General features: G+C 39.4%; 2 protein-coding genes across 3 annotated transcripts in view; one reads left to right on the forward strand and one right to left on the reverse strand.

Moving 5' to 3' along the window:
• Nucleotides 1-9980, reverse strand: part of kif1aa (kinesin family member 1Aa) — a 91044-nt gene extending 81064 nt beyond the window's left edge. The window contains exons 1-2 of the mRNA XM_088912614.1: nucleotides 9708-9980; nucleotides 3212-3380 (exon numbers count right to left, since the gene is read on the reverse strand). Coding sequence (XP_088768740.1) covers nucleotides 3212-3317 — 106 coding nt within the window. The 5' untranslated portion in view covers nucleotides 3318-3380; nucleotides 9708-9980. The remainder of the gene's footprint in view (nucleotides 1-3211; nucleotides 3381-9707) is intronic.
• Nucleotides 9981-16335: 6355 nt separating this feature from the next.
• On the forward strand, nucleotides 16336-24967 carry LOC148836763 (allantoinase, mitochondrial). 2 transcript variants are annotated; one of them, XR_016091020.1, is made up of 11 exons: nucleotides 16336-16583; nucleotides 17101-17252; nucleotides 18147-18261; nucleotides 18691-18837; nucleotides 19291-19336; nucleotides 20195-20288; nucleotides 20420-20606; nucleotides 21199-21337; nucleotides 22793-22965; nucleotides 23085-23725; nucleotides 24606-24671. XR_016091020.1 is itself a non-coding variant. In XM_088915019.1 (11 exons), the coding sequence occupies exons 1-11, from the start codon at nucleotides 16437-16439 to the stop codon at nucleotides 24750-24752; spliced, it is 1380 nt and encodes a 459-aa protein (XP_088771145.1). In that variant the 5' UTR covers nucleotides 16336-16436; the 3' UTR covers nucleotides 24753-24967. The 2 variants fall into 2 exon arrangements, 1 of the variants encoding a protein (XP_088771145.1); XM_088915019.1 differs by having other exon boundaries at nucleotides 23693-23725; nucleotides 24606-24967.
• Nucleotides 24968-26458: the final 1491 nt, after the last annotated feature.

Genomic DNA, 26458 nt, shown 5'->3' on the forward strand with positions numbered 1-26458 from the left:
TTTACTTAGCTTTCAAAACTCAGGTAATTTGAGGAGAAACGTAAGAATATGAATCACTGCAGCTCCAGGGAAAATACACCTCAAAGCCTTTCAATAATGAAATTTCACACTTTCTGAACTGTCCTTGCTGGTGTCTCGTGACAAGTGAAACAGGAAAAAAAGTGTAATGAACAGCATGTGCTCTAAGGGGGAAGGTCTGTGAGTGAACGTTTTTCATTTAAAAATGTAATGGTTCAAATTGTCTTTCTCCTGGTAGAACAGAGTATTCCCTTTAATCTCTAGAGTCACGCATCAGCAAAAGGGATTGCAAATGGAAGGAGCTGCTTTTTACTTTCATCCAAATCTGAACTTATGAATAACTGATCTGTTTAAATGTGTGATGTGGTGCAATGAACTGCATCTGCCTTCCACTGGATGAATATTGAGAAAAAATATTACACTCCTTTCTGATGCTTTGATTAGTAATCTGCTTGCTAGGAAAAAAGTCTATCATGAGTGTTTTGATTTGGTTTGGAGCTGCAGTCCACACTATTTAAAGATTCAACACTGACTCAATTTTTTCATTTCTACGGCTCCATGCAGTCTGTGGGATATTTGAGTGCACCAGCATAAAACTGTTTTTGAGCAACAAAAGATGTAGATTTTCTAAAGAAATTACATTCATTACAGCACAAGATTCATTCATCTATCCACTTTCTAACCACTTTCTCCATACAGGGTCACAGGGGAGCTGGGGCCTATCCCAGCAAGCAACATTCTCAAAGCAGGGTACACCCTAGATGGGATACCACTCCATTGCATGGAAGATACTGTACACAGACATACACACACCCACATCAGGACCAGTTTTCCCAAAAGCCAATTAACCTACCAGTATGTCTTTGGACTGTGGGAGGAAACCAGAGCACCCAGAGAAAACCTATACAAACAGATGAAGAGCATACAAACTGCAATGCTAACCACTGTACCAACATGCAGCCCAATATGCATCTAAGTCATCTGAAAAAGTTGCATGCATTGTAACAATATCCCACATTCAAAAACCAAGAGGGATAAGCTACCACAACAATGGTTAATCAAGGCTAAAATACTCCTCGTTAAGTTAGAGGAACAGCCAGAAGATGTTATTAAGAAGAGGAAGACGAGAATGATAATTATAAGAAGGCACAAACAGCTTTCTTAAGAAAGTGATGTCATGACCACAATCACCCTGTATCCAGCAGTTCCCACGCACAAGTTACCTTACAAAAACGTGTTTAAAAAGTCTTTGTTTTCTTGAGATGTCATGGTTAGGGTGGAGAAGACGATAAAATTAGGCCACTCAGTGAATATTTTAAAAGCCTCATCCATTATTGACTAAATGGATTTGCTTCATGTAGCAGACTGGAAATTAAATCTCTCCAGAGTCTCCTCACAGCCAGAGTCACTTGGTTCTCATTGGTTCCTTACATCCCTTCTTCACCATGAACTGAGTCACAGCCTTAACACAAGGATACTGCTGAAGGCTTTCACATTCACTAGAACATCAAATGAGGCCATCGCTGAAGGGCACCCAGATAAAAACTAAACATTGACGTACTGTAGGGTGGATGGTATACAGCATCTTAAATATGCTTGTTTTTCACCAAAATAAAGAAGAATTTAATACTAGAATTAGTACAAGCCCTTAGCAACAAAAATGAACGGAAAGGACTTTGATGAGTCCAGATTTAACAACACCCTTTCATTTTGACTTTTCTAAAAGGGAGCAAGACACCCAGACAGAAAGCTGTTTAATATAAATGGAAATGAGACCTGCTGAGCTCTTAAGGTCCCTGTTTCATAAAAGAAAAATATATAAGATGATATATAAAGATGATAGGCAATAATAATCTCTGTGTTATTTTCTTTCAAGGAGCTACAGACAAAGATGAAGGCCCTGGCGGTTCCCTTAATGGAAAAACATAAACCTTTTCTGTTGCCATCTTCTTTGAGTCACATTCCTGATTGCTGCGGGAAACCAAGATTACAGAGGGCAAAAAAGTATGGTTCTACAGAACCCATATTAATAATACCTTTAAAATAAGCAATTAACCAGAATTTATCTTCTCATTAAAAAATAATACTGCAATTACCATATTTGTGCTGTCATTCAGCATTCAATGGAGTACACAGGCAATTCCCCCATGCAGCTGTTACATTACTGATTTTATCTTTGTTGCCTAACGCAAGCTGCAAACCCATGGGCCTGACAAAATATCCCGCTACTAATATCTTATCAGGCATTCATGAGAGGCGTTCTATACAATTGTACAAGAACATGAAGTGCTTCTTCACTACATAAAAGAGCCATGGTTGATCTAGAGTGATCTCAAAATCTAAAACATTAGAAATCTAATTTAACAGTTTACTGAAGAAAGTAGACAAGAACAGATTAGCATTGGGTATGCCATCTACTGTATTATCAATATTGTATCACATTAATTCAAGTAAGCAGGGAGTACACAAGTCTTTCAATTATAGCCTAATCCAGATTTTGCCATGGATGTATTCAAATGCCTTTCAAATGGGCATATCTGTGAAAGAATAATGTCAAGTCAGATTTTTTTTTACTTCTAATATATAATTTACCTATAATTGGTTGCTAATTGATACACATTTTTTCTTATATCTGATGCTGGCTTGTTCATTCTGTTCCTTTATTCCAGAATCCATGTGAACTTCCACCACATCAAAATCTCATCATTACGTATCACACTCTTTCAGAATGGCTGACAAATATACATGGTCAAAAATTAACAAAGCGTTAGTCATATGCTCAGATTCTAGCATGTTTATTGATCCACTCGCGTTGCACAAAACCACTGTGAAACACATCCGGTCACAACACAGAGTAAGCCAATAGCTGAAAACAGCACGCCAATCAATCATTTCCAATACACAAGGCCATAGTCCTGCAGCACATCGAAAGCTGTTTCCTGATCCATTCCTTGATGTGAATTAAGATTAAAATGGAATATTCTGATCAATGCAGCAGTAATTCTCACAAAATTTCCAAAACAAAAAAAATCTCTCTTAATGGTCAAAGAAATGGGTTTAATCGGCCCGATTCATCCTTCAAGAAATGCACAGCAGTAATCTATGCAATAAAGACCAGGTGTCGTGAAGCCGAGGTTACATCCCGCCTGTCTAAGCTGCTGGGAAGCGCTGCAGACGTGGGCTGGATACTCACTGGTGGTGTTCCCACTCATCTGGATGATGCACTTGCTGTCGCGCGCCATCTCCCTGGAGTTGAAGGGGCGGACCCTCACCGCCACCTTCACCGAGGCGCCTGCCATTTGCTGGGCGCTTAGAGTAGGCCGAGGGCTGGGAAAGGGGTCCGACTGCTCCTCTGTCCGAGCCTGGGGAACAATGGAAAAACAGTGTTGTTGATCCTGAAGAAAATGTGGACCTAAAAAACAATGTAACTTGCAAACAGACAGTGCTTCACATTCCACACAGTGTTTGCTATATTGCGGGTGGCACTGTGGCGCAGTGGTTAGCATTGCTGCCATGCAGCACTGGTACCCTGGGTTCAATTCTGGACCTGGGGTGCCTTCTGTGTGGAGTTTATGTGTATGTTGTGCCTTCGTTCATGTGGGTTTCCTCCCACAGTCCAAAGATATACCAGTAGACTAACTGGCTTCTAGAAAAATTGCCCTCATGTGAATGTTTGTGCCTGTGTGTGTGTGTGTGTGTGTGTCCTGGGATGGACTGGTGTCCCATCCAGGGTGTATGCTAACTTGGACCTGTTGCTTGCCCTCCCACTCCCCCATGATCCTGAAGGAAACGTTGGAGAATGGATAGATGGATAGGGCACATTGTGCAATCAAGCACTGGTCAGCTACAAATGACGTTCCGAGGTTTTGTCCAGCACCCATTTGTGATGAATCCACTTTTTTGTCTCTTTGAGTTTCAGAGCTGATCATACTGCAGTCTACCAGGGCTCAATATCTATTGATTCGATTCTTCAGGAGAAAAAAATGATCTAGACCCAAAGAAGATTTAGCCTTCAGTGTTGTAACAGCTGGAACAATGGCGTGAAGCTGCAATCAAGCTTGCTATCATTTAGAAGCAAACTGGACTGTGTAGCTTGCCAAGTGTTGCAGAATCAAGTTTTCCGGTAGCCTTTTGAAAATTGTAAAAACGTAGTTTACATCATAGCTCTTCCCTGTTGTTTCATGTTATTAGCCTTATGTTTTATGTAATGTTTAACCATTTTTTTCTTGTTGAATGATGGTTTTACTGGAAACGTTCCACGTCAACTTAATTTTTCAACAAACAATAAGTTCTGATAAGACAATTGGTTGGTAATTGTGCACTGCACAGCAAACTAGCAATACACAAATCCAGAAAATACAAAAGTATGTGAGGTGGGTGAACATCTTTTAACCTTCTATGAGTCATTTCCATCAAGATTTTCAAAAATGGCAAAGTAAGATCGATTTCAGAATGCAATTTCTAAAGTCTGTTTTCAGATTCTAACTAGAACAATATAGCTTTCAGAGCGTTTACTATAAATGACACATGCCTCTATCACATTAATGAACTAAAAAGTCAGATAATAAAGATATTAGGTTACATAAATCATGCTTGAACAATCATTTTGCAATCTCGTTCTTATTTTTGACTTGATGTCTTTAAATTCTGATTCAAGATTAATTTTTCCTGAGAAAAATAGTGAGTGTGGTAAATAGCATCTCACACAGAAAGAAAAAGATGGAGCCTCACAGAATACACACAACAGGAGATGAAACCATAAAACCAGCAAAGAAGAGAAAAGAACAGCTGATGTAAACTACTCCTTTAACCCACATATCTATCTGGCTCTATATTGTACAGCCTCTTAGCCAGGGTGTGATCCGTTTTCTGCAATCCACACTATCGCATTAAGCAGAGAAGGCTGTGAGCATTAGTACATGTATAATCAGGGACCAGATTAAGAGCAAAAGCTGCCATACACAAGAGGTAGAGGTGCACGAGAATCTCAATCCTGTGTACCAATTTTGTAATGTTGCTGGCAGAAGAAAGGAAAATGTTAAAACGATCATCCTCCTAACAAAATAAAGAGGTGGGGGACCTGTCATGTCTGGGATGGAATCACAGCAGTGAGATGAGTCAGTGAATGGTACCTTTCTCATGAGCTGCAAAGAAGAGTATCATGTGACTGCACCGTGAAAAGTAACTGAACAGTCTACAAAAGTGAGACTTAAAAACATTCACAAAGAGGCCGAGTGTGATATTGCTTTTTAGGATGATGCTACACGAACACTTTCAGAGTACCTCTCTGGTACAAAGAGAAAATTGCACTTATCTTATTATGCAGTTGTATTGTAAGAACAGTATATTTTGCTTTTATTTAGTATTGGAAAGCAGTCAAGGGTGTCCAATCCTGGAACCAGACGGCTGTGTGTCTGCAGGCTTTGGTTCTGACTTGGCATTTAACAAGCTGGTTACAGGCTTGACTGGACAGCTTTCAGTTTCCCCCAACTCTTCAGGTGTTGTTGCTTCAATGAGACTTGGAAAGCTTACACACACACACCTGTGCTCCAGGACCAGCATTGGGGACTGCTGGACTATTATTTCTGTAAAAACCCTGGGGACACTACAACAGCGATCTCCAGTCCTTGTACTGGAGCCCAATGTTTTTACAGGTGTTCAGGCCAGGTGGGCTTATAATGACCTGAAACAGCTTGTTATTGGCTTTACTGGACCAGGTTAAGCTTTCCTAGCTCTTTGGGTTCTGCTGCTTTAAAGAAAACCTGCAGACGCACCAGCCCTCAAGGACCTGGGCACCTCTGCTATGGTGTCCGGTTCACCTATTCTGTCTTATGCAAGTTTGATTTTAAATATTGTGTAAGGATCTGTAAAGCAAAACTAAGCAAATAAATGTTTAAAGGAATCAGCAGTTCCCACAAAAGTAAACTGATTTTCTAGCTTCTAAAGCTTCAAACTGAGAAAGTTTAAAAAGAAACATCACCTATGACTGCACACAGTTAATACCAGGAAACAGAAAAAAACTTTTTTTTTTAATTTCACTGAACAGATATGACATAGGTCAATTCATTATACTGAAAAATAATTCTTATCAACAGGACTGATCAACAGGGGGTCTACTGTGAAAGTTATATACTAAGATAAGATAAGATCACTTTATTAGCCATATACAATTTCTTGCATTAAGAATTTGTCTTTTCACATACCCCAGCTTGCTCTCCATGAGACACACAGACAGGGAGAGAAGCTTGGGGTGAGAGTGCAGGGTCAGCCATTTATACAGCACCCCTGAAGCAGTTGGGGTTAAGGGCCTTGCTCAGGGGCCCAACAGAGTAGGATTCCTCTGCCAGCCACAGGATTTGAACCAGCAACCTTCCAGCCACAGGTACAGATCCTTAACTAGTAGCCACCACTCATGCTACTAGTAGCATCTGTCGCTACAGCAGTACACACGCTTTGCACCAGATTGCAGAAACTGTTTTGTAGGATTCCAACCCATTCCTCTCATACAGCCAGGACAAGCATGGACCTGGTCTCTGACCCCTTGATGCCAACTTGTCATCCCAGCTCAATCCACAAATATTCAGTGGGGCACAAGGGGGAATCTATGGCACAACTATCACATTCCAATCACTCAACAATGCCGTTGTTCCATGAGCAGTGTGGTGTCCTGCTGGAGTTATGTCACGTCAGCATGAGTGATGCGTCATATCAGTATGCCAACGCCACCAATCACTACAGGCAGAGTTCTGTAGTGACTTGACAGCCCTGCTCAGATCATAACATGTGGACCTCACGTATACACACAATAAAGAGCACATTGTTTCACCCATCTGCACTACACTGGCTGAAGCATGTCAAGGTGGGCTACTCAAACCCTGATTCATTACTAAAGAGGGCTTAGTTTTGATTCTGGGAAGTCCAGCTCAGAGGACTTAATCCATCCTTCAGTGTATGGATGGGTCGAATGAGCAGAGCAAATTGGCTTCTCTCTGTCACTTTCTTTACAGATTTTCACTACACAAGGCTTGACATTCACGTAGAGTGTTAAGTCACCTTGTCACCTGTGCCCAATCAGCTCTCTCTAGTGCAGTGATTCACATGCAAAGTCATTCAAGTGCATTAGGGTCAGCCATGAGTGCTTATTTAATCAATAAATATGTCTACTTGTCTACCTTATTTTTCTAAAAACATAAATGTAATAGTGGAGTGAACTGTTTCTCTTAATACTCAATACATTTAAAGCTATGATGATACTGTTTTTCCTTCCTAAAGACAGTTCTTTGCTAGGACCTGACAGATATAACGCAAAGCAATGTAATTTATTAAAGTTAATGCTCAGTGCTGGCCTATATCAGATGAATTTATTCGCCCCTTAGTGGTATGTACCCCCAACCTTTATGGACAAGCTGAGTTTTGTGGGCACTATCATCCCCTCTTTAATGCTGATACTTGCTTTCTCCCTCCCATTGGACAAAAGGTTATCTGCAATGCCAGCTTGGCAATGACTACCCAGTGCAGTACAGAGACTTTCAAAATGGCAGCCTGAATGAAATTCAGAATTACTCAAAATGCCACCAAATAATTTTCCTTTTAGCTTCTCATGGTCAGTATCTTAATGTCTTTTTGAGTAGAAACCTCGCATACATACGTGGCATTTAAAATCCCCCCAGGAGACTTTAAATGGAAAACAAAGGCTTTGTTCTGGCTGTAAATGCTGTGAGCATCAACAGTATCTTTCTGGTGCAGGCTAGACCGGAAACATACTGCTTTTACCGAACTATGTGGAAATCACATCTCCAGATTTTGTTTGTTTGATGTTATGTACTGTAAAAAAAAACTGCATTAGTGATGTTCTTTTTTTCAGCCAATATGAGTCTTTTGTGAAGATTATTACTTCAGAGCTTGTCTTTCCATTAACATGTACATTCGTATTAGATTTTATTACTTTTCTAAACAGTTCTATTTCTTATTTGAAAACAAATAGCATGGTCATGTTCTTTGTTGTATTTTGTGCATGGTATTCTCACCATTTTCTGAAAGCAATTAGGTTTTTTGTCACTTCAGTAATTTTACGTGAATTACACGAAACTGCGTTTTTACCCACTATAAATAAACAATTCTACGAAAAAAAAGGCTCACATGCGACGGATAAAATTAAGTAGGTCAAAGACTTGAAATTACTTTTTAAAATAACCTTCACAGCCCTGTCCCAGATGAGTATCTATTGTTTTACTTGATTTTTTTTCGGGTTGTAAATCTAGAAATTTAATGAAAGAACTCTCCCCTTCAACGTTTTTGCTTTGTCGCTCGCTACTCCCCGTTTCTATAGACGAACTGCCCTGGCTGTCTGGCGAAATGGGTGCGTCTTCCTGCAGGAAGCGAAGAATAGAGGGTTTTATTTGGAGAAACACCTGCTCTATAATATTAACGATAGCGGCACGACAGAAAACTGTTTTTAACTCGAGTTATTGTTAACAGTATTAATTATAATTATATAACTGTGCTGCTGTTTAGAATAAGAATCATCGAGCAGAAATGTTGGGTACAATTGGAACGTTTGACAAATTGTATCAGAAAAATATATTTTTTTCTTACTTTTGTCAAAATAACTCCTATGGGTGTTCAGTTCTTAATACAGACTTAATAGTTGCAAGTATAAAAATACAATTCTGAAAGCGCCGTCACAGTATTCACGGATGTGTATGTTACAATAAATAATGTATTGATGGAAATGCGCTCGAATTGTCGAGAGCTTTGCATAAGGACCAGATCTCATGACTTGACTCTGTTTCAGAATTAGGTTTGACTCAGCATTTTTAAACCCCGAATGACTAATGTAATTTTAATTTAAAACGTATATCTAATGCTTACCGGAGAAACCCATCACAAATGTATTTTTAAGCGTAAAAAGAACACTGCAAGTCTCAGTGATAAGTATAATAAACGGGGATACAATTACTTACATATCTATATTTTAAGCCAGTGATTAGATAACCAGCTGGTAGCTGCACTTGTTTACCTTAAGGGCATCGCAACGCCCCTACTTCAGACTGTTTATGAACGCAAGGGCTGTCACCACCATTTTGAACTAGGGCAGAATCCGTTTTAGCCAGCGGGATGTGATGGGGAAAAAAATGCCGGTGTGATACCAGTATTCGCACTCCAGTGTTTAAACTGAGTAACACAGTGATGGATCATTAAAATCGGGCTGCCATCTTAGTTTTTTTTTACAACGGATTGAAATCGAATCAGATCCATCAGTTAATATTTGTGAATGTATGCATAAATACATACACTGATGTGACAAATTGTAATATTTCTATCACATAGGCAGCAAGGCAGGTGAATCATTGTTTCCTCCTGCACTGAATGTGCTGTCTCCTGTTTTCTGCTACTTGCTGGTGTGTTTCTCCATGACAGTGCATTTCTCCACCAACAGCCCTTCTCTGGTTTAAAACCTGGGAGAAGAAGGGTTTTCTAGAGCAAATATATGTCGCAGTGCCCCTTAAAATCCCTGTTTGCCAATCTCCAGACATGATCTGGGAATGCTGACAGTCCTCAACGGACACACCAGCTCAGACACGCACCCCAGAATAATTACTAATACCCTAGACCATCCACAGAATATTTTCAGAAAAAAAGGAAAAACAAAATAACCTCTGCTGCACAATGATACATCAAAATCTTACCTTTTGTATGTTTACAGGTCAGTGAGGCTTCTGTTTTTTGGTCTGCTGGGTGGCTCCTTGTTGCTTCCAGTCCAGCTTCTCCACAGCCCTGTTTCAGCTCTTCCACCGTCCCTGACTCCCCACAACCAAGCAGGCGGCCACCAGGCAACACTACACCCTGGGTGGGTATAGCCAGATGCGTTCTGTGGCCTGGTACAGAATGGATCGTTGGGGGTTGGGGGGGGGTGGGATCTGGGTGTTGTGTGCTCCACAATCCAAAGGCAAAATGGCTCTGTTGATTGACTAGGGCAGGGATGCTGAGTTGCACTGAGCCAGTGACATCATCACTGAGAGAGGCAGCAGCATCAATGCAGCAGAGAGAGGGGAGGGGAGAGAGAACAGTGAGGGAGAGACATCCCATGGGAGATTTGTACACACACACACATACAAAAAACAATTCTAGATTGTGGCCCAGGCTTGCTAGGAGGATCATACACCACACTGACCAAAATAAATATATATTTTACAAACATGGAAACAGAAACCCATCATTCATGTTGGTGAATTGGGCTTTTGTTATTGTATTTGTAATCCCCAATAATAAACAATGCAGGCCATTGTTCCATGCGTTCAGTCAAGTTGTAATGTCCAGTCAGGCTATGAAAATGGTTAAATGTGCTTCCTGAAATGAATAATAAAACGTCCTTCATGATAATACTAAAATATGAACCATGGGGATTAAAAAGAAAACAGTTAGAATGATACCATTGAAACTTTACAAAGTACCCGCATACAGGTATATATATATATTATCTGCAGCCTCTTCTGGTACATGGTAGCTATCTGATTCTCAGTTAATTCACCCCTGACAAATTGTGACATTTAAATAAAAGTGAGGCCAAGAGCTGTCACCTGATAAGATATGTCTTTATCTCTTAATACTTCAGAGAGCTTGGATCTACTAAGAAGAGATTATTTGCACACACTTAGCATGAAGAACTAAGAGTTATGGGTTGTCTGTGGAGACATGTATTCTCAAAAAGATGATATTACATTTTGCACTTACTTCTGGTCAGATGTTGTTAATGCATGTGTGTGTGTTAAGGGTGCACTGTGATGTGTGATTGCAGGTTGCATGTGCCTTGGTAAATGTGTTCCTCTGTGTAGTGGGCAATTCTTATTGCTACTCCTGTTTTCCCCTTGTACTATCTTCTTCCACTTAGAGACATTGTTAAGTGCACAAAACCTTTTCACACACTCCAGCCTTCAGCGTACATGGGTGTTTATTACATAAGTGAAATTTGTTGCTACTTCAACTTTGCAGTACAGATCTACAGATATTTTCCACGATGTTTACATTGCAGCAGTTTAAGTTTTCCCATTCTCTGTTCATTTTACTGTAATAAGACCTGTTAGTTCAATAAAGTTGTATACTTCCATGCCATCTGTTTCCAAAATACCCTTTATCATAATATCATAATCACAATAGTAATATTATGAGGACCAGCTGTTGGCATAACTAATTATTCAAATAAAATCATAGCTATTTTTTAAATACAACATTAAAAGTAAATGCACATACTTCCTTTGATTGTGATTCTAAAAGGACGGGAATTAACATCTAAACATTATACTAAAGCATTTCAGTGTGATTGAAAGTTTAAGGGCAATGGATCCTCATTCTTAAAGTAAGACAAAAGCTCACTGAACTCACAAATGAAAGCATATTCATATAAAGTATGAATAAAATAAGAAGAATATACCATCTTTTAGAAGCACAGGTGGATGCTGCACATTGGTGGTGGTGGAGAGGAGTCCCCATTACCTGTAAAGCGCTTTATGTGGAGTGTCCAGAAAAGCGCTATAGAAGTGTAAGCAATTATTATTATTGATTATAGGCATAGAGTTTTGAGTAAGGAGCACAGTAAGATTAATTATTATCCTGACATTCGATATATAATATACACATCATAGCTACAATAGCACATGAAACAACGTTAGTGAAAAAGATAGGTACGGGTATCATACAGAGAGAGAAACCATTAACTGCAGTGACAAAAATAATGCAAAACGTGAAACTTATTTTAGGTAGGAAAGAGAAAGCTGTCTGATGTTCGTAAATCCAGAATAGAGGTATACCAGAATACCAAGGTATGTTAAGTCTTGATGTGGAAACGGATTTATATTCAGATCTGAGAATCATTCCAATATGAGAGCTGAAACATAAAGATTGTGGCACCACGGGCCTGGGAGATCCAGCAGTACCACACTTGCTCCTTGCTAGAACCTTTCCCAAACATATATGTTTAACTCAAGCTATTTTTGTTCACCTTCCTTTTTTTCAAGCTCCATAATAAAGTGTCCCATCAAATCTATTTGCATGAGGAATGTCTTATTCTCATATAAATACATCATCCATTCTGCTCTGGATTTAACTTCTGTTTTGTTGAATGTCTAATATATATACAGTAATATTTAGACTTGCACTGGAAACCTGATTCAAATTAAGTATTTAATTAAAATGAGAGTTTAAGTTTGTTTTTAAAACGGAAGTTGTTGCTATGTTATAGTAGATTTATAGGTAGCCATTTAACAATAGAAGTTGGATGTTATGTTGCTATTGAAATGTAGCATGAAACTATTATTTTTAGTCTATATAGCACTACAAATAAAATAAGTTCACAAACAGGCACACTGAAAGTGTACACTATAGAATACGTACATTGCCCCACCTTTCTAAAAAGGGTAAATGGAAAAAAACAATTATGCATAGGTCTACCCCTTTAAAGGAGGCTGGCAGATCAGTCACACTGAATGGTTAAATCATGACGTGCAAGCAAGCCTGCGTCTGCAGTGTGGGAATGAGGTGGATCCATTGTTGAGGAGGTCCACTCACAATACAGGGGAGTGAAGGGTAGCCGAGTCTCCAGCAGATCTGGAAGGTGCCACAGCATGGCAGGGGTAGGGTTACGTTTCAGCCTGATGAAACACAATGTAATTGTACTGCCTGTGGACCTTACTCTCTACGCAGTCCTGTGTCTCACTACCTCCTCTCAGAGACAATAAATATCTTTAGGTGATTCAAGCAAGGGAAACATTTCAGTGCTTACATCCAGGCTCGGGTATGCATCTGCAGTAATATTGGATGCAGAAATATCGGATAGCAGCTCTGTCCTTTGTTTCTAAATTGAGCTGCAAGAGGTATATTGGGTGCTATAGATCAACAGCCTGTAAAAAAGAATATCACAGATCAGTGGAAATTTAGTAATAGCATTGAGTCTGTTTTATTAAATAAAAATTGTGAGAATCCTTAGCACTAACTTATTTTACTAGAAAATCTGCCAAATATGGTATTGTGCATCTTACGCCACACATTATGTAATTCATCATGTTTCGTCAGAAATGATAAATGATTAATGACTTTTAGATCATGGAGGTTATGAAAATGGTGAAACTGAGGAATTGACCAAGCAGTTTAAGATAAGATAAGATAAGATCACTTTATTAGCCACATACAATTTCTTGCATTAAGAGTTCATCTTTTTGCATACCCCAGCTTGCTCTCCATGAGGCACACAGACAGGGAGAGAAGCTTGGGGTTAGAGCTCAGGGTCAGCCATTGTACAGCGCCCCTGGAGCAGCTGGGGTTAAGGGCCTTACCCAGGAGCCCAACGGAGTAGGATTCCTCTGCCAGCCGCACAATTTGAACCAGCAACCTTCTAGCCACAGACACAGATCCTTAGCCACAGAGCCATCACTCCATTTAGTCAATAAATAAAATAGATATTCATAACCCCCAACTTGTAAGTGATTTTTTTCCAGAATATACATGAGCGGTTGGTATAATTAGAGGCATGTGAATTCTTTATTCTCTGGCACATCTTTGGTGAAAAGAGTAATAATCCAGGCACACTTGGTTAATCAAATAATTATTTACAATGACAAAGACAAATACTACACTACACACAACAAAACATACAGCATACAAGTTACTGTGTTTACAGCATGTACAAACAAGGCGTTCCAGAGGCCTAACAACCTAATCACCCAGAAAACCTTAGTCTGCTACAAAGTACTGAACTTTAAATGAAGCCTACAGAGTGGTCTTAATGTGATCGTATATGGTGTGTTTCTGGACTGCTCACTCACAATCATAAACCTACAATTTAATTACCTAGGTATACTGAGGTAAACTTCCAATTGTTTTTGGATATCTCAGCAAACATCCTCTTTGCTTTGAAGCTGGAACTGTTTACACTGCCAGGTGTCACACACTTTATCTAAACTCTTAGAAACACATCCTAGTCACCTAAATCTGAAACAGTATTAAGCTTTTTTCAATAACAGATTATGAAATGTAAAAAATAATGTGCTTTTTGTAATTGATTAGACTCCATTTTATTTTAACAAAGTATACAGTGACAGGGCAACCAGGGACGACCTCAACAGCCCATTATTGTTTGTTGTCTAATAATGCAGCCTTCCAATCACTTTTAAAACAAGGCTTCTATAGAAAAGAATGAAACTGTAAGTGCAATTTACTATTTCAAGCATAAAAAGGTCTGTCTGAATGACAACAAACAATGAAACATTCACTAACAAAACTAATATTACCCTATAAAATGGGCCAGTGCCATGGCACCATGTTTATTTAGACAGGGTAGGTACAATGGGCTGGCTAGGGCCCGAGGTGTCCTGGGGATCCTCTTCAGCTCAGTCCATTCAATTTAGGGTAGGGCAGCATCCCAGCCCGGCCACATAAATATGTGAAGATAAATTAAGTCAAGGTAATGAGATGATGACCATCTCCAGTCATCAGTAGCACAAGATGTTATATTTTCAGACCTGAATGTGAGAAAATATACTGAACATATCGTAAAGTATCTCTGTAGGTGATACTTCCAGAAAATGTAGGAGACCCAGGGCTGATTCACTAAATGTTTGCTTTTAGCACGGAAATGAAAATGACAGACTTGCCTTTTTTAACCCACATCTTTGCAAAGGTGAGGTCCTTTAGACCCTCCGGTTATACTAACAGCAATGAGTAATGAATATATTTTTTGTTTCTTTATTCTGACCAAGTTTTTTTTTTAAATATGGTGTTTGGTTTTGCTGAAGTAAAAATACTTAAAATACTTTATATTGTGAGTCATCATGTCTTTGGATAACATTGGATTTCTAATGTTATAATTATAACATTAATGTTATTAAATAATGTTATAACCTGGGAAAACTATTATAATTTATTTTACCTGTATATTAAGATAGTTAATATAAGTTGGCTTTGTTTCAAGAGTAATCTCTCTTTTTAAACATAAAAGTGTAGGGTTTTCCCTAGAAAATGTCAGGAGGAGTTTTAGATTTTGCCTTGTCTATGGCACAAACAATGTAATGTTTATTAGAATTTTCTTAAGACTGAATTGATGTTCAATATAAAAAAAACTGCAGTTGTGAATGTCTTGTGAATATTGCATTTAATAAAAGGACATGTCTCGAATGTTTCCTAACTGCTCAGTCTCATTTAAGTGGAGCTGAGTTGTAAATAATTGATCAGCAGAAAGAGATGTTGCTGTGAGCTGTCTTAAAGAGGTGCACCACCTTTCCTAACCACAGCTTTTTTACAGCGTATAGAGGCCATCACATCGAAGCTCAAGCACACCTGTGTCCCTTAGGTAATAAATGCACAGCTTCAGCAACAGTTTATATCTTTGTTTAGGTTAAAGGTGGTAATGGACTTCAAACCTGCTGACACTTAAATACTGCAGCTGCACACCAATCCAAACCTCAGAAAATGAAATGCAATCAACTCACAGAAGGTGTGCTTGCCTTTTTATGTGATGGTTTCAGGAAAACAATGAACGAATTTCTCTTGGTTAACTCACAGCAAAAACACAGTAATCGTGGTTGCAAAAAGTACAGGGTGGCTTGATAGAAATATTTCTAATCCTGAAAAGTATCAATAAATTCGTGCCAGAAAACTAATTCAAGAACCAGCTACTCCAAGGACACAAGCACAATTTAAATGAGTGCGTTATCTAGTCTCCTAACTGTCCCCCAAGCCCGTCTACATTCTATGGGTGACAGGGCCTTCTCCTGTTATGCCCCCGAGGTCTGGAACTCTCTCCCCAAGGATACAGGAGACTCACCTTCTCTAAACTCCTTCGAATCCAGACTCAAAACCCTCTTCTTTAGAAAAGCCTTTACTTAACTGGTTCCATTCTTCACCCCTCTGCTCCTATTATACTTAGTACCACCATCCACAGTCTCCTCTGTGTATTGTACTTGTGTTTTATCTTGTGTATTCTTTTTATTTATTGTTGTTGTCATTCTGTAAAGTGCTTTGAGAAGCCACTTTTTAAAGGTGCTATATAAAATAAAGTTTTTATTATTATTATTATTATTAGTATTATTATTACTGTAGGAATGGAGCAAGATCACGACTGTAATCATACTTACAGTATGTTCTAATTAAGCAGGCTTGAAAATGTGCTTGAAAATGATCATAGCACTTTTATTTCCCATTTTTTTATTGTTCATGGAAGCAGAGAATAGAAAAAAAAAGCACAGGTCAACAAACTCTTATCGGTATTGCTGTTTAGTTATGCAAGAGATGAAGGAGGAGTCGTGCCAGAGAGGATTGTGAGAAACAGGTACTGGAAAACTAGATGGGGCACTATTACAGTCCACACTTAGAAAAAGGCAGGTTGATAACATCTATTCTATGAATATCTAAATACTTAGGCTAGCAAGATGAAGCCTGGGTCCACTGTTAGAGCACTGAGGAGCCAGAGAGTGCTTTATGGCAATGAAATCCGACCTGGGGTCATCATAATCCAAGGAGGAAAAATTCAAGACATCCTCACTGATTCTGACCAAGGCTTAGGAGCACCGTATGAGGTAAGAACAGCTCCCTCTGTGTTGTACAATGTCCAGCAAACTCCACCTGCTGGACAGAATCTGTAAAAAGGCAAATCAATAAGAAATGTGTGACTATTTTTTCAAATCAGGGGGAGAAGAGGTCAAATCAGAACGGCAAGCAGGATCTAAGGAATTCTCTCCCATTCCCAGCCCCTGCGTAATACAAACTGTAAGACAGACTACTTTGTACGTTTTGGAATAAGTGTAAGGAGGACCTAAAAAACCAGAGAAGAAAAACATGAACTCTTAATGTATAAAAATGGATAGTGGACACATGGGAAGTTTTCTTTTTAACTCTGGGCGTCCACTAGGGGGCACAACTTTCTACGGCACTGCATTAATATGCAGGACCAAGGCAAAGGTGAAAGCCCATACTAGAAAGTCCCAGACTAACCTAATGCAGGTTAAGTGTCTGTTCTGCCAGCTATGTTAGATGTTAGCAGGCATGAAGGAGACAAACATGAGTCTTTGAGTGCTTGTTATGCTTTGTTGGCAGGTGCTGGACGTGGGTGAACGACTGGTGATGCCTGGGATTGTGGACTGTCACGTCCACGTGAACGAGCCCGGACGCACCACCTGGGAGGGCTTCTGGACAGCTACACGGGCAGCCGCGGCAGGGGGGGTGACCACCATTGTGGACATGCCTCTGTAAGGACAGACAGGTCTTCTGCGCCTCATTGACTGCCAGCTGAAATTGCACTTAATTTCCTTGTGCAATGTAGGACATGTATTCAGCTTCTTTGCACAGATTGAGACCATCATACTGTATTACATTTGGTAAATAATGGGTGGCTTACATGAAACAAATGAACAAAGGCAAAAAAGGTCTGCATGCTCTAAGGATGTGTGAGGTATCATTTGTCAACATCTCCCAAAACGTGTGCTGTTAACTAGTTTGTGTGACTATAGATGTCAGACCTTGTTTTGGACTTAATGTTTTGTACAAAATATTTAGTATACTAAATTCTCCTTTTATTTAACGTTTCTCATAAATAAAACACTTTTATATCAACGTATAATATTAACATCCACTTATAACTATGCAGCCTGAACACTGCCCTGCCTATCAGGAACTTAGTGAAGATCCTTGGTAAACCCCTCATTAAAATGTCATAGATCTGCTGCCAGTTTGTGGTTTCTTAAGTCTGCCACTAAGGTTATTGATATGACAATATAACCGATTTGTTTTGAAAATAGAAAATGTAAACAATGGATTAAATCAAAGGGCGTTTCGTGTTATGTAGGGATGTTACTCCAAATTTCCCCCTGGCCTTTACCAATCATGGCCTCCAAATAATCCCCATCTCCGAACTGGCTGTTCTCCTCCCCACCGATAGCTGGTGTGTGGTGAGCATTCTGGCGCACTATGGCTGCCGTCACATCATCCAGGTGGGGCTGTACATTGGTGGTGGTGGAGGGGGGTCCCCATTAGCTGTAATGTGCTTTGAGAGGAGGGTCTAGAAAAGAGCTATATAAGTGTAAGGAAATGTATTATTATTATTTGAGTTAAAAAAAGGATTATCTTGCTCCTTGTTCTTGCAGCAACAGCATCCCTCCCACCACCACTGTCAGGAACTTTCTGACCAAGGTGCAGGCTGCAAGGGGACAGTGTTTTGTGGACACGGCATTCTGGGGAGGGGTGGTCCCTGGCAACCAGGTAAGGAACTGGGACTTTCACTCAAATCAGTGCCTGTACTCTAATCTCCCCACACTCTCTCGTGTAATCCGGAAAAAAATCCTCGCCAATCCCCTGTCCAGGCCTAGAAATGCACTTCAGGATTGACACATTTCCAGTTCAGCAGCATTTATCTAATTGTGCTGATTCATCGCGAGCCTCTGGCATTACGGTGGTTTAGAGGAGTATTTGGTAATTTGTTTAATGTTGTGACCTCTACCATAAATAACTTCAGAGTTAATTGATTCAGTATATTCTGCAGGTAATCTGCTTTATCTTTCCCGGTCATGGTCTCTTGTTTAGATGGGGAAATATGTTAAACATCATTTAGATTGACTGACCTGTGATATTGAGGAGAGCGAAAATAAAGACATGGCAGTTAATTGTGTGTTCATGTGTTTGCTTCCGCAGTCTGAGATTCGCCCTCTTATCCAGGCAGGGGTACTTGGGTTCAAGTGCTTTCTTATCCACAGTGGGGTGGAGGAGTTTCCACATGTGACCGACAGTGACCTTCATACTGCCATGACCCAGTTACAAGGCACAGACAGTGTCCTGCTGGTAAAAGCCATTTCAATTTGCATCTCTGGTCAAATAAATAAAATCCCTTCAACGTGTGGCTTAACATGAAAGCGGTTCTGAACCAAGTTCCAGAAACCCACCTCGAGAAAATACATGCTTATTTCACTTCACTGATACAGTAAGAGAAATGCAGAATCATCATCAATTATAATCAATTTCATTCTCCACACAGCACTCAGAGAAAGTGCAGAGATGCTCAGGTTAATGACTATAGCCATCTCACAACAGGAATTTTGGTTTAGCCCCTGAGCTCCATAAAAAATAACATCTGTTTCTGAGCCATTGCCCCCAAGGTGGCCCTCATTTCTCAAAGTTAAATTAAGTCATGCTCTGTGTATAGGAGGTGGAAGACTGTACCACTGTACTTTAGGCTGAAGTGGCCAAGCTTGCTGGCTGTTGCCTTGTCTAACTGCCTTGTCCTGGCCCTTGCAGTTCCATGCTGAAACAGAGGTGGAGCAGCAAGTCGCAGAACAGGAAGGTGAGGGCTGAACACAAAACAAGATATACGGTAGTAATGAAATAGAAACAAACATAAAAATAACAGTATGAATCCTGAGATTCTCCCTTCCTTCCAGATGCTCTCTTCAACTGCTCTCTGTATCAATGTGCCAACCAGAAACAAGCAAGGCTTTCTTTGCACACTGGCTCTTTCTACACTGGAATACAGTTAATTAAGTAATAGCCACTTAAGTGAAGTGCTTTTTTATTTACTTACTTATCTCCTCTACTGAAAAAAAAACAGAAGAAACCATTCTCTACTGGACCTCTTCATGAGACTGTGCTTCCCAGTGATCTTTTTTATTGCATCTATCTTAACTGCAATCTGTAGTTTCTCAAACAAGACATTGAATGAATTAAAGCTGTCGCAATGTCCAGACACACACCCAGTGAAGTTGGCCCCTTATTAGCCATCTGATGGCCAGGACGATCAGTAACAATCAAGTGAATGTGAACAGCAGCAGTTTCTTGTAACCCTAACACCCTGAATTGGCTGACTGACAAAGAAAGAATCAGTACACCGGCAAACAATCCGATGTGAAAACCACAGAAAGAGAAAAGGTTAATTAGGACAGGGACATAGAGCACTCATCTCATCTTAGGACCAATAAATTTGCATTTTACAAACAAACATGCCTGTACTGAGAGTCTCACAATGATTGGTCTATTGTAGCAGTCTAGGCACATGAGTACTATAATCGGTTCAATTCAAGGTGCTTGTAATACCTCAACATCGTGTACAAACCTCTAGCTGCTGCTTGCTTAGTAATGAGCAGTAAAATGGTCAAATTATGCAAAAGAATAAAATAGTTTTGACATGTCCATGTATCTGTTGCAGATCCCTGTGAATATTCCTCCTTCCTCAAGTCTCGTCCTGACATCATGGAGCTGCAGGCCATTCAAACAGTCACTCAGCTCTGTCTGCAGTACCAGTAAGAGAAGATTAGACTGCATTTTTCAAGCTAGCTGAATAGCAGCTATCTTTCTATCTTTTATCTAACTGGAAACATGCATCCAAGTCACGCAGCACAGTTAACTGTGAGGCTGCTCTACCCATCTCCAGGGTACGATGCCACATTGTCCACCTGTCTTCTGCCCAGGCACTGGAGACCATACATGCTGCCCGGCAGGCAGGTGCCCCTCTGACTGTGGAGACCACCCACCACTACCTGACCCTCTCTGCAGAGCACATCCCCCCGGGTGCCACACAGTTCAAATGCTGCCCACCCATCCGAGCACAGGCCAATCAGGTGACAGCTACAAAACACTCACGGGAACAAAGATGAGCCATTGCCAAGCAGAATGTGTTTTTTTTTTGCTGAACTAATGAATCAATATAATCAATATCAAAAACGGGTACTTGTTATATTGTTTTTCTTTCATGAAGAACAAACTGGAATGTCTAAACCCGAACATATCTCTGATCTGGGATGGTGATATGGAGCTTATCTTAAACCAGAGGTGTCCAGCCCTGGTCCTGGGGAGGCCTGGAGTATCTACAAGTTTTTATAGTCGCTTTAAAACAGCAGCAGGACAAGTTGACCCTGAAGAGAGGTCCAGTTAAGCTAGTTGTATCAGCTTCTTTAGCTTGTTCAGAGCTGGGGTAGAATGAGATCCTGTACCCACACCACTCCACCAAGATTGGACACACCTGTAGATGTAGCCTCTCTCATTTTGGATTGCAGTCTTGGATTCGTCTTCCTTAATTTATTAAGTTATTTCTATTTAAAAAAAATCAGGCCCTACAGATCCACAACAATGTAGCTGTGTCATCTACAGTACATGAAGCAGAGGTAGGGTGGCATATGAGAACTTAGAATCCATGTGTTCTTCCATCTCCAGGACAGGCTGTGGTCAGCTCTGAAAGCTGGGCAAATTGACATGGTGGTCTCAGATCACTCACCCTGCACCGCAGAACTGAAGAGAATGGACACTGGCAACTTCACACAAGCCTGGGGCGGCATCTCCTCTCTACAGTTTGGTACAGTAGCATGTTCTCAATTAATTATTCAACCCTGAAAGCTCCCGAGAATTCACACATACTTCAGTCCTGGACTCCACTAAATCAACAATTCCTAAACACTTGGAACAATTTCATGTAAATTTAAATTAATTTAGCGGATGATCTTTTTAAAAGAAGTAATTTATAGATCATTTGGTAGCATGGTCTGAGTACCCTTCAGCTGTAAATGAATTCCCAAAATCTGCAAACAGAGGTCCCATGAAATGAGCTGGGGTAGTATTTTCTGGGACCAAGGATAGAGAACCATGCTGTACTGTACACGAACACTCAGACATGACACTAACCTAACCCTGAGGTTAGGAATTCTAATTTTATCCATACACTGCAGGAGTAATTGGTATTCAAATATTTTTGGAGAGTTTTGAAGTGGACCATGCAGCATCTTCATTAACAGCTTGATTCAATGTAATTAATATTTTAAGGACCATTAAGAGATACTATAATATACAGTACAGAATATTGCTAACATTGTTTACAATACTCCGGCTCTTACAAAAAATTACCAATTTTACTTGGGCCTCTCTGAGAAAGTGGAGAGTTAATTAAGAAAGTGCCTTTATGTGGCAAAAATCACCCTTTACTAAATATTTCACCTGTTATAAAGGTGAAATATTCTTCATTTCAGAATCTAAATGCCTTTGAACTTTCACCTTAGCTACAGTCCAAAGGCCACACTGGAGTAAATAACACTGGACTACTCATTTACAAGATGGGGTAATTATTGACTGCAAAATAACAGAGGTTGAAGGACCTGTCCAAAGTCCCGTGGCTGGGATTGGTGACAATATGTTTTGTTAAAATGGTCAAACTGTCTGGTGAGCAATGTTTTGTACAGTTTCTTTGATCAAGTAGTGATCATAAACTTTTTTCTAGCAAAAAACTGTTCCGTTATCCCTATTAGTTGTAAATAAGCTGAATATCATTAGCAATTCAATAATATTTGTATATATATTTATTTTTATATATAATAATATGTAATAAACAATAATATAATATTGTTTAATATTTTTAAAGTTATAAAATGTATAATATGTCTAAAATATATGTTAAATAAAAATAGTTATTTTGTACCTGTCACTCATTAACTTTTTGATTTTCTATAAAGACATTTCATCAAGTCTGTTTTCCTACCCCTGGGATTAAAGCAGCAGCCAGATGCAGTTACCATTCAGACAAGAAAGTAAACCAATCAATTTACTTAACCCAGCACAGTCAATAAGATAGTGCTGTCCCAGGCTCTTTGTTGGTCTGGTAGTATCTGTTAGCATTCTCACAGGCTTCTACAGTACATTTTGAGAATGTTGCTTTAATGCCTATAAGGCCATCTCACTTTTGCGCTAACATGAAATACAGGAATTCCAAGTCTCACTTCCTATCATTTGTTCTCTGCTTCTGCTGTGATTTTGTTCTCAGGTCTCTCTCTGTTCTGGACAACAGCCAGTCAGAAGGGATTTTCAGTGCCGGAAATGGTGAAGATTCTGTGTCAGAAACCCGCAGAGCTCTGTCACCTTGACAGACAAAAGGGTTTTCTCCTCCCAGGACATGATGCTGACCTGGTCATATGGGACCCAGATATGGAATTTGAGGCAAGAGGCCGAGAGATTCACTTTTCAAATAGAAACTGTATATGTGGAAAGTACATAGGAGTACATGCAAAAAGCTGCCCACAAACTATGCTGTTTGCTCTCTTTCTGTCACCTTACAGCTACCCATGACCCTCACAAAGCCATCTCATTCAAGTAAATCAGCCTCCAAAGACAGGCCATTTCTTCCTGGGCCCCAGTGCATCTCCTGACAGGTCCTGGGGGACTGGAGGATTGGAGGAACTCTAGTTCTCAGCCTTTAACCCTTTAATTGCCATAATTTTTATTTTTGTGTAATAAACACCTCTGCTATTATACGAAATATTGTAGACCACCAGTCACATCTGCTCTTTGAGATGGCCACCTAGATTCTGCAGTCTAATGTCACTGCCTGCTAAAAACCTTCCCTTCCTCCTCCCTGAAGCCCATATTCAGAGTTCAGAGACTTTAAATACTGGTGGGAAGTCCTAGATCTCCGTAAAGGGTTAAGTGCTTTTTATTTTGCTTTCCTCAGGAACCCCTGGCCCTGATATCTGTTTTAAACTCAAAATGGATATGGGTGGATTTTGTTAGCCCATTTTAGAATTTTGAAGCCCTCGTGTAAACGTCCTGAAACGTCCTGAAAGTCTTTTTTTCTATTCCATGATAAGGAGGTCATCTCTGTTTCTTTTGTTGGAATTCATGTGTTTTTTTTCCCTTAGTTTTATTAACAGTCATTTCTATATGACAGGTGACTGAGGCATGCGTACACCACAAAAACAAGGTCAGTTGCCTTTCTGTCAAGGGAGAATTTGCCTTAGTTTTCAAATATGTAGCAAATAACTTTGAAATTTAAAGGACATTTTATTTTTCATCTAGCTAGATATCTAGGGTAATATTCGGAAATAAACTTATTGTGCTTGGAGGTGAAAAATAAATAAATAAAACCTAAAAAATAGGATTTAAGTATTGAAGTGTATAGTTTTTAAGAACAAATGATGTTTCTTTGAGGGAAGGACAAGGTGAAGAAATCATTTACTCAAGAGGTAGATGATTCAGACAGATTTCAATGTAAAGTCTTATCGTTGTAGCTGCAATATAATATATACTGTATATAGATCATTTCAGAAGAGCACAGTTACTAGGGAAACCTTGTCTATGTAATATTCTGTATAAGGCACCCTGTTGAAACTGATAAAGAAAACTACAGTTATGTTATTTATTATTATCAAACTATATTATCAATATACTTTTTAAAATCCCAAGGTTAAATTACACCTTCTTCTCCAATGTTACACATTTTTACTGAAAAAGACACAGATTTTTTGTTTGCACAGACTTCTGCAGAGCCTGTCTAATACAGTATGAAAAGGAAAGTTAAACTAATTCAGAAACAATAGGTTTTCAGCAGCAGTCATCATGTCATAGTTGTTGCTACAGTTTGCCAAGGGGAATCTGCTCAACAGCAATTTTCACAGGTCCAGACAATAGGAAAGCGAAATAGACAACAGTTAATATTACATGTAGTCTTCGAAATAGGAGAAAAAAAGAACATTGTTCAAGAAGAGGACAGTCAAGTTGATTCAAACAGATCAGCCATGTAGATCGTGCAAGACTGTGGTTACTAAAGCATAATGAGACACGTGATGCTTGGTATGTTACAGTTGTCGCCATACCTGGGATTCAGGCTCCGTGGACAGGTGTTTGCTACGATTGTCAGAGGGAAGATCGTGTACATGCAGGGTGCCTTCACCCCACTCCCTTTTGGACAAATACTTCTTTCAAACAAGGCACAAAAGCTGGAGGCATGATTAAAATGGAAGAATCATTTTTTTGTTGGGTAGAGCTCTTTGCCCCACGATTATCCACTTCTGAAGCCCAATGCTCTGATTTACATGAATACGTATTATTTTTCTGGGTTTAGTAAAGTCACATCTTTACCAACAGACTACTTAAATATATAATTACTGTAGAATGTAATTCCTTAATTGTGTTTTATTGTGAAATAAATTCAAGATTCTTAATAAACCAAACAAAAATGCCTCCATATGGTTTGTTCTGCCTGATGTTTTTTTTCTAATATACTTAATTTACTTCTATATACAACACCACACTCATTGGGTTTAGAGTGGACATGCAGCACCTCCAAGGCTAGGGCTGACCTGCCTAGACTACAGTATGTACAGTCTGAACTTTCTGGGGTTAGACATCAACTGCTAGTGGTCCCTTCTTTTCTGGGAATGCAACAGGGTACCTCTCTCATCCTTCTCTCCCTGCTCATGCTTTGTGGTCTTCATTGGCACAGGTGACACACACAGTGCTTTTGTAACTATCCCCTTTGACAAAATGGGCTAAGTTAATTAGAAGCGATCTGAGTAAGCTTTACTACTCCCTGACAGCATGATGTATCTTGTTAAGACTAGACAATGTAAAAACACTTGTTTGCTTGTCTAATTTGGATAGGTTACACTTAAGATGGAAAGCTACATTATCAGCTATGAAGCAATGCAGGCTCCACTACTGAAAGCAATCTTCATCATGAACTAAAAGTACAGAGTGACCCACACAGTGTAACCAAGAGTTTCAGAGAGGTTATCGGATGGATACTTAGGGCCGTATTGCGTCATACCTGGAGCAACAGGTAGCACAGCACAAAACCATCTATATGTAGTCGCGTAGGATGGGTCGGCTTTTAACCTCACTTAGTTAACTGAAACAGCTATGAATTAACAGAATAATCTACCATGGGAAGTTAAGTTTAAGGTCTACTTGGTTGAAATTTCTGGCACCAACTGACTTCTAGTTTTTACTCAGCTTATCTGTGAACAACTTTATTTCCAAAAACCAAAAAAGCTTTTAAGTTCAATTCTATTCAGATATGTCTTATGGATTAAACATCTTATGCTCTGCATTTCTTTATTTACATTAATCTCTCTTTGAAGAGTTTTATCAAACTCAGGATGATGACACTCAGTAAACTCTCCTCCCCACTGGGGAAAAAAAAACTCAACCTTGAACTTTTTGTAGAAAGATTATATTGGTTAGGTCTGCACAGAATAGTGCTTTTTGTCATTTTTATAATTCTGTCAAAAGGAGTATCTTGCTTGACGTTGTTCTGCATTTGCACCTTACACTGAGGTTGTCCATTTTGAATTAACTTTCCATACTTTCCCACTTTCCATGAATATCACCATTATTCATGTTCTTCCCCTTTCAATTTTTATTTCTGTAGCAAGACAATGTATCTTGCACAGTCTAAAGACCTGTCTAGGTAACATCACTGGAAAAAAACACCAATCCCACTAAATGCAATAATGCTAAAAACAAACTGTTGCTTATCTTTAGGTGTGCAGTTCAAAAACTAAAATGGACCAGTCTGTTTAAATGCACAGTCTTCCTATACAAACTGGCTTGGAGGACCTTTTCAAAACTTTCTGCAATGCATTCTTTACAATATAAAACCAGAATTAGTTCAAATTGTTTCCCAAACGAATAAACAACAATTCTTTTGGAAAAC

This window comes from Atractosteus spatula, chromosome 4 (genome assembly GCF_055471065.1).
Source record: "Atractosteus spatula isolate fAtrSpa1 chromosome 4, fAtrSpa1.hap1, whole genome shotgun sequence".
Classification (NCBI taxonomy): Eukaryota; Metazoa; Chordata; class Actinopteri; order Semionotiformes; family Lepisosteidae; genus Atractosteus; species Atractosteus spatula.

Excerpts from the sequence above, each read along its gene's own strand:
- LOC148836763 (XM_088915019.1), top strand. The coding sequence starts at position 16,437 with ATGAAGCCTGGGTCCACTGTTAGAGCACTGAGGAGCCAGAGAGTGCTT. Across the intron at positions 18,262-18,690 it reads GGGTGGTCCCTGGCAACCAG|TCTGAGATTCGCCCTCTTAT; the intron begins GTAAGGAACTGG and ends TTGCTTCCGCAG. Across the intron at positions 19,337-20,194 it reads GCAAGTCGCAGAACAGGAAG|ATCCCTGTGAATATTCCTCC; the intron begins GTGAGGGCTGAA and ends TATCTGTTGCAG.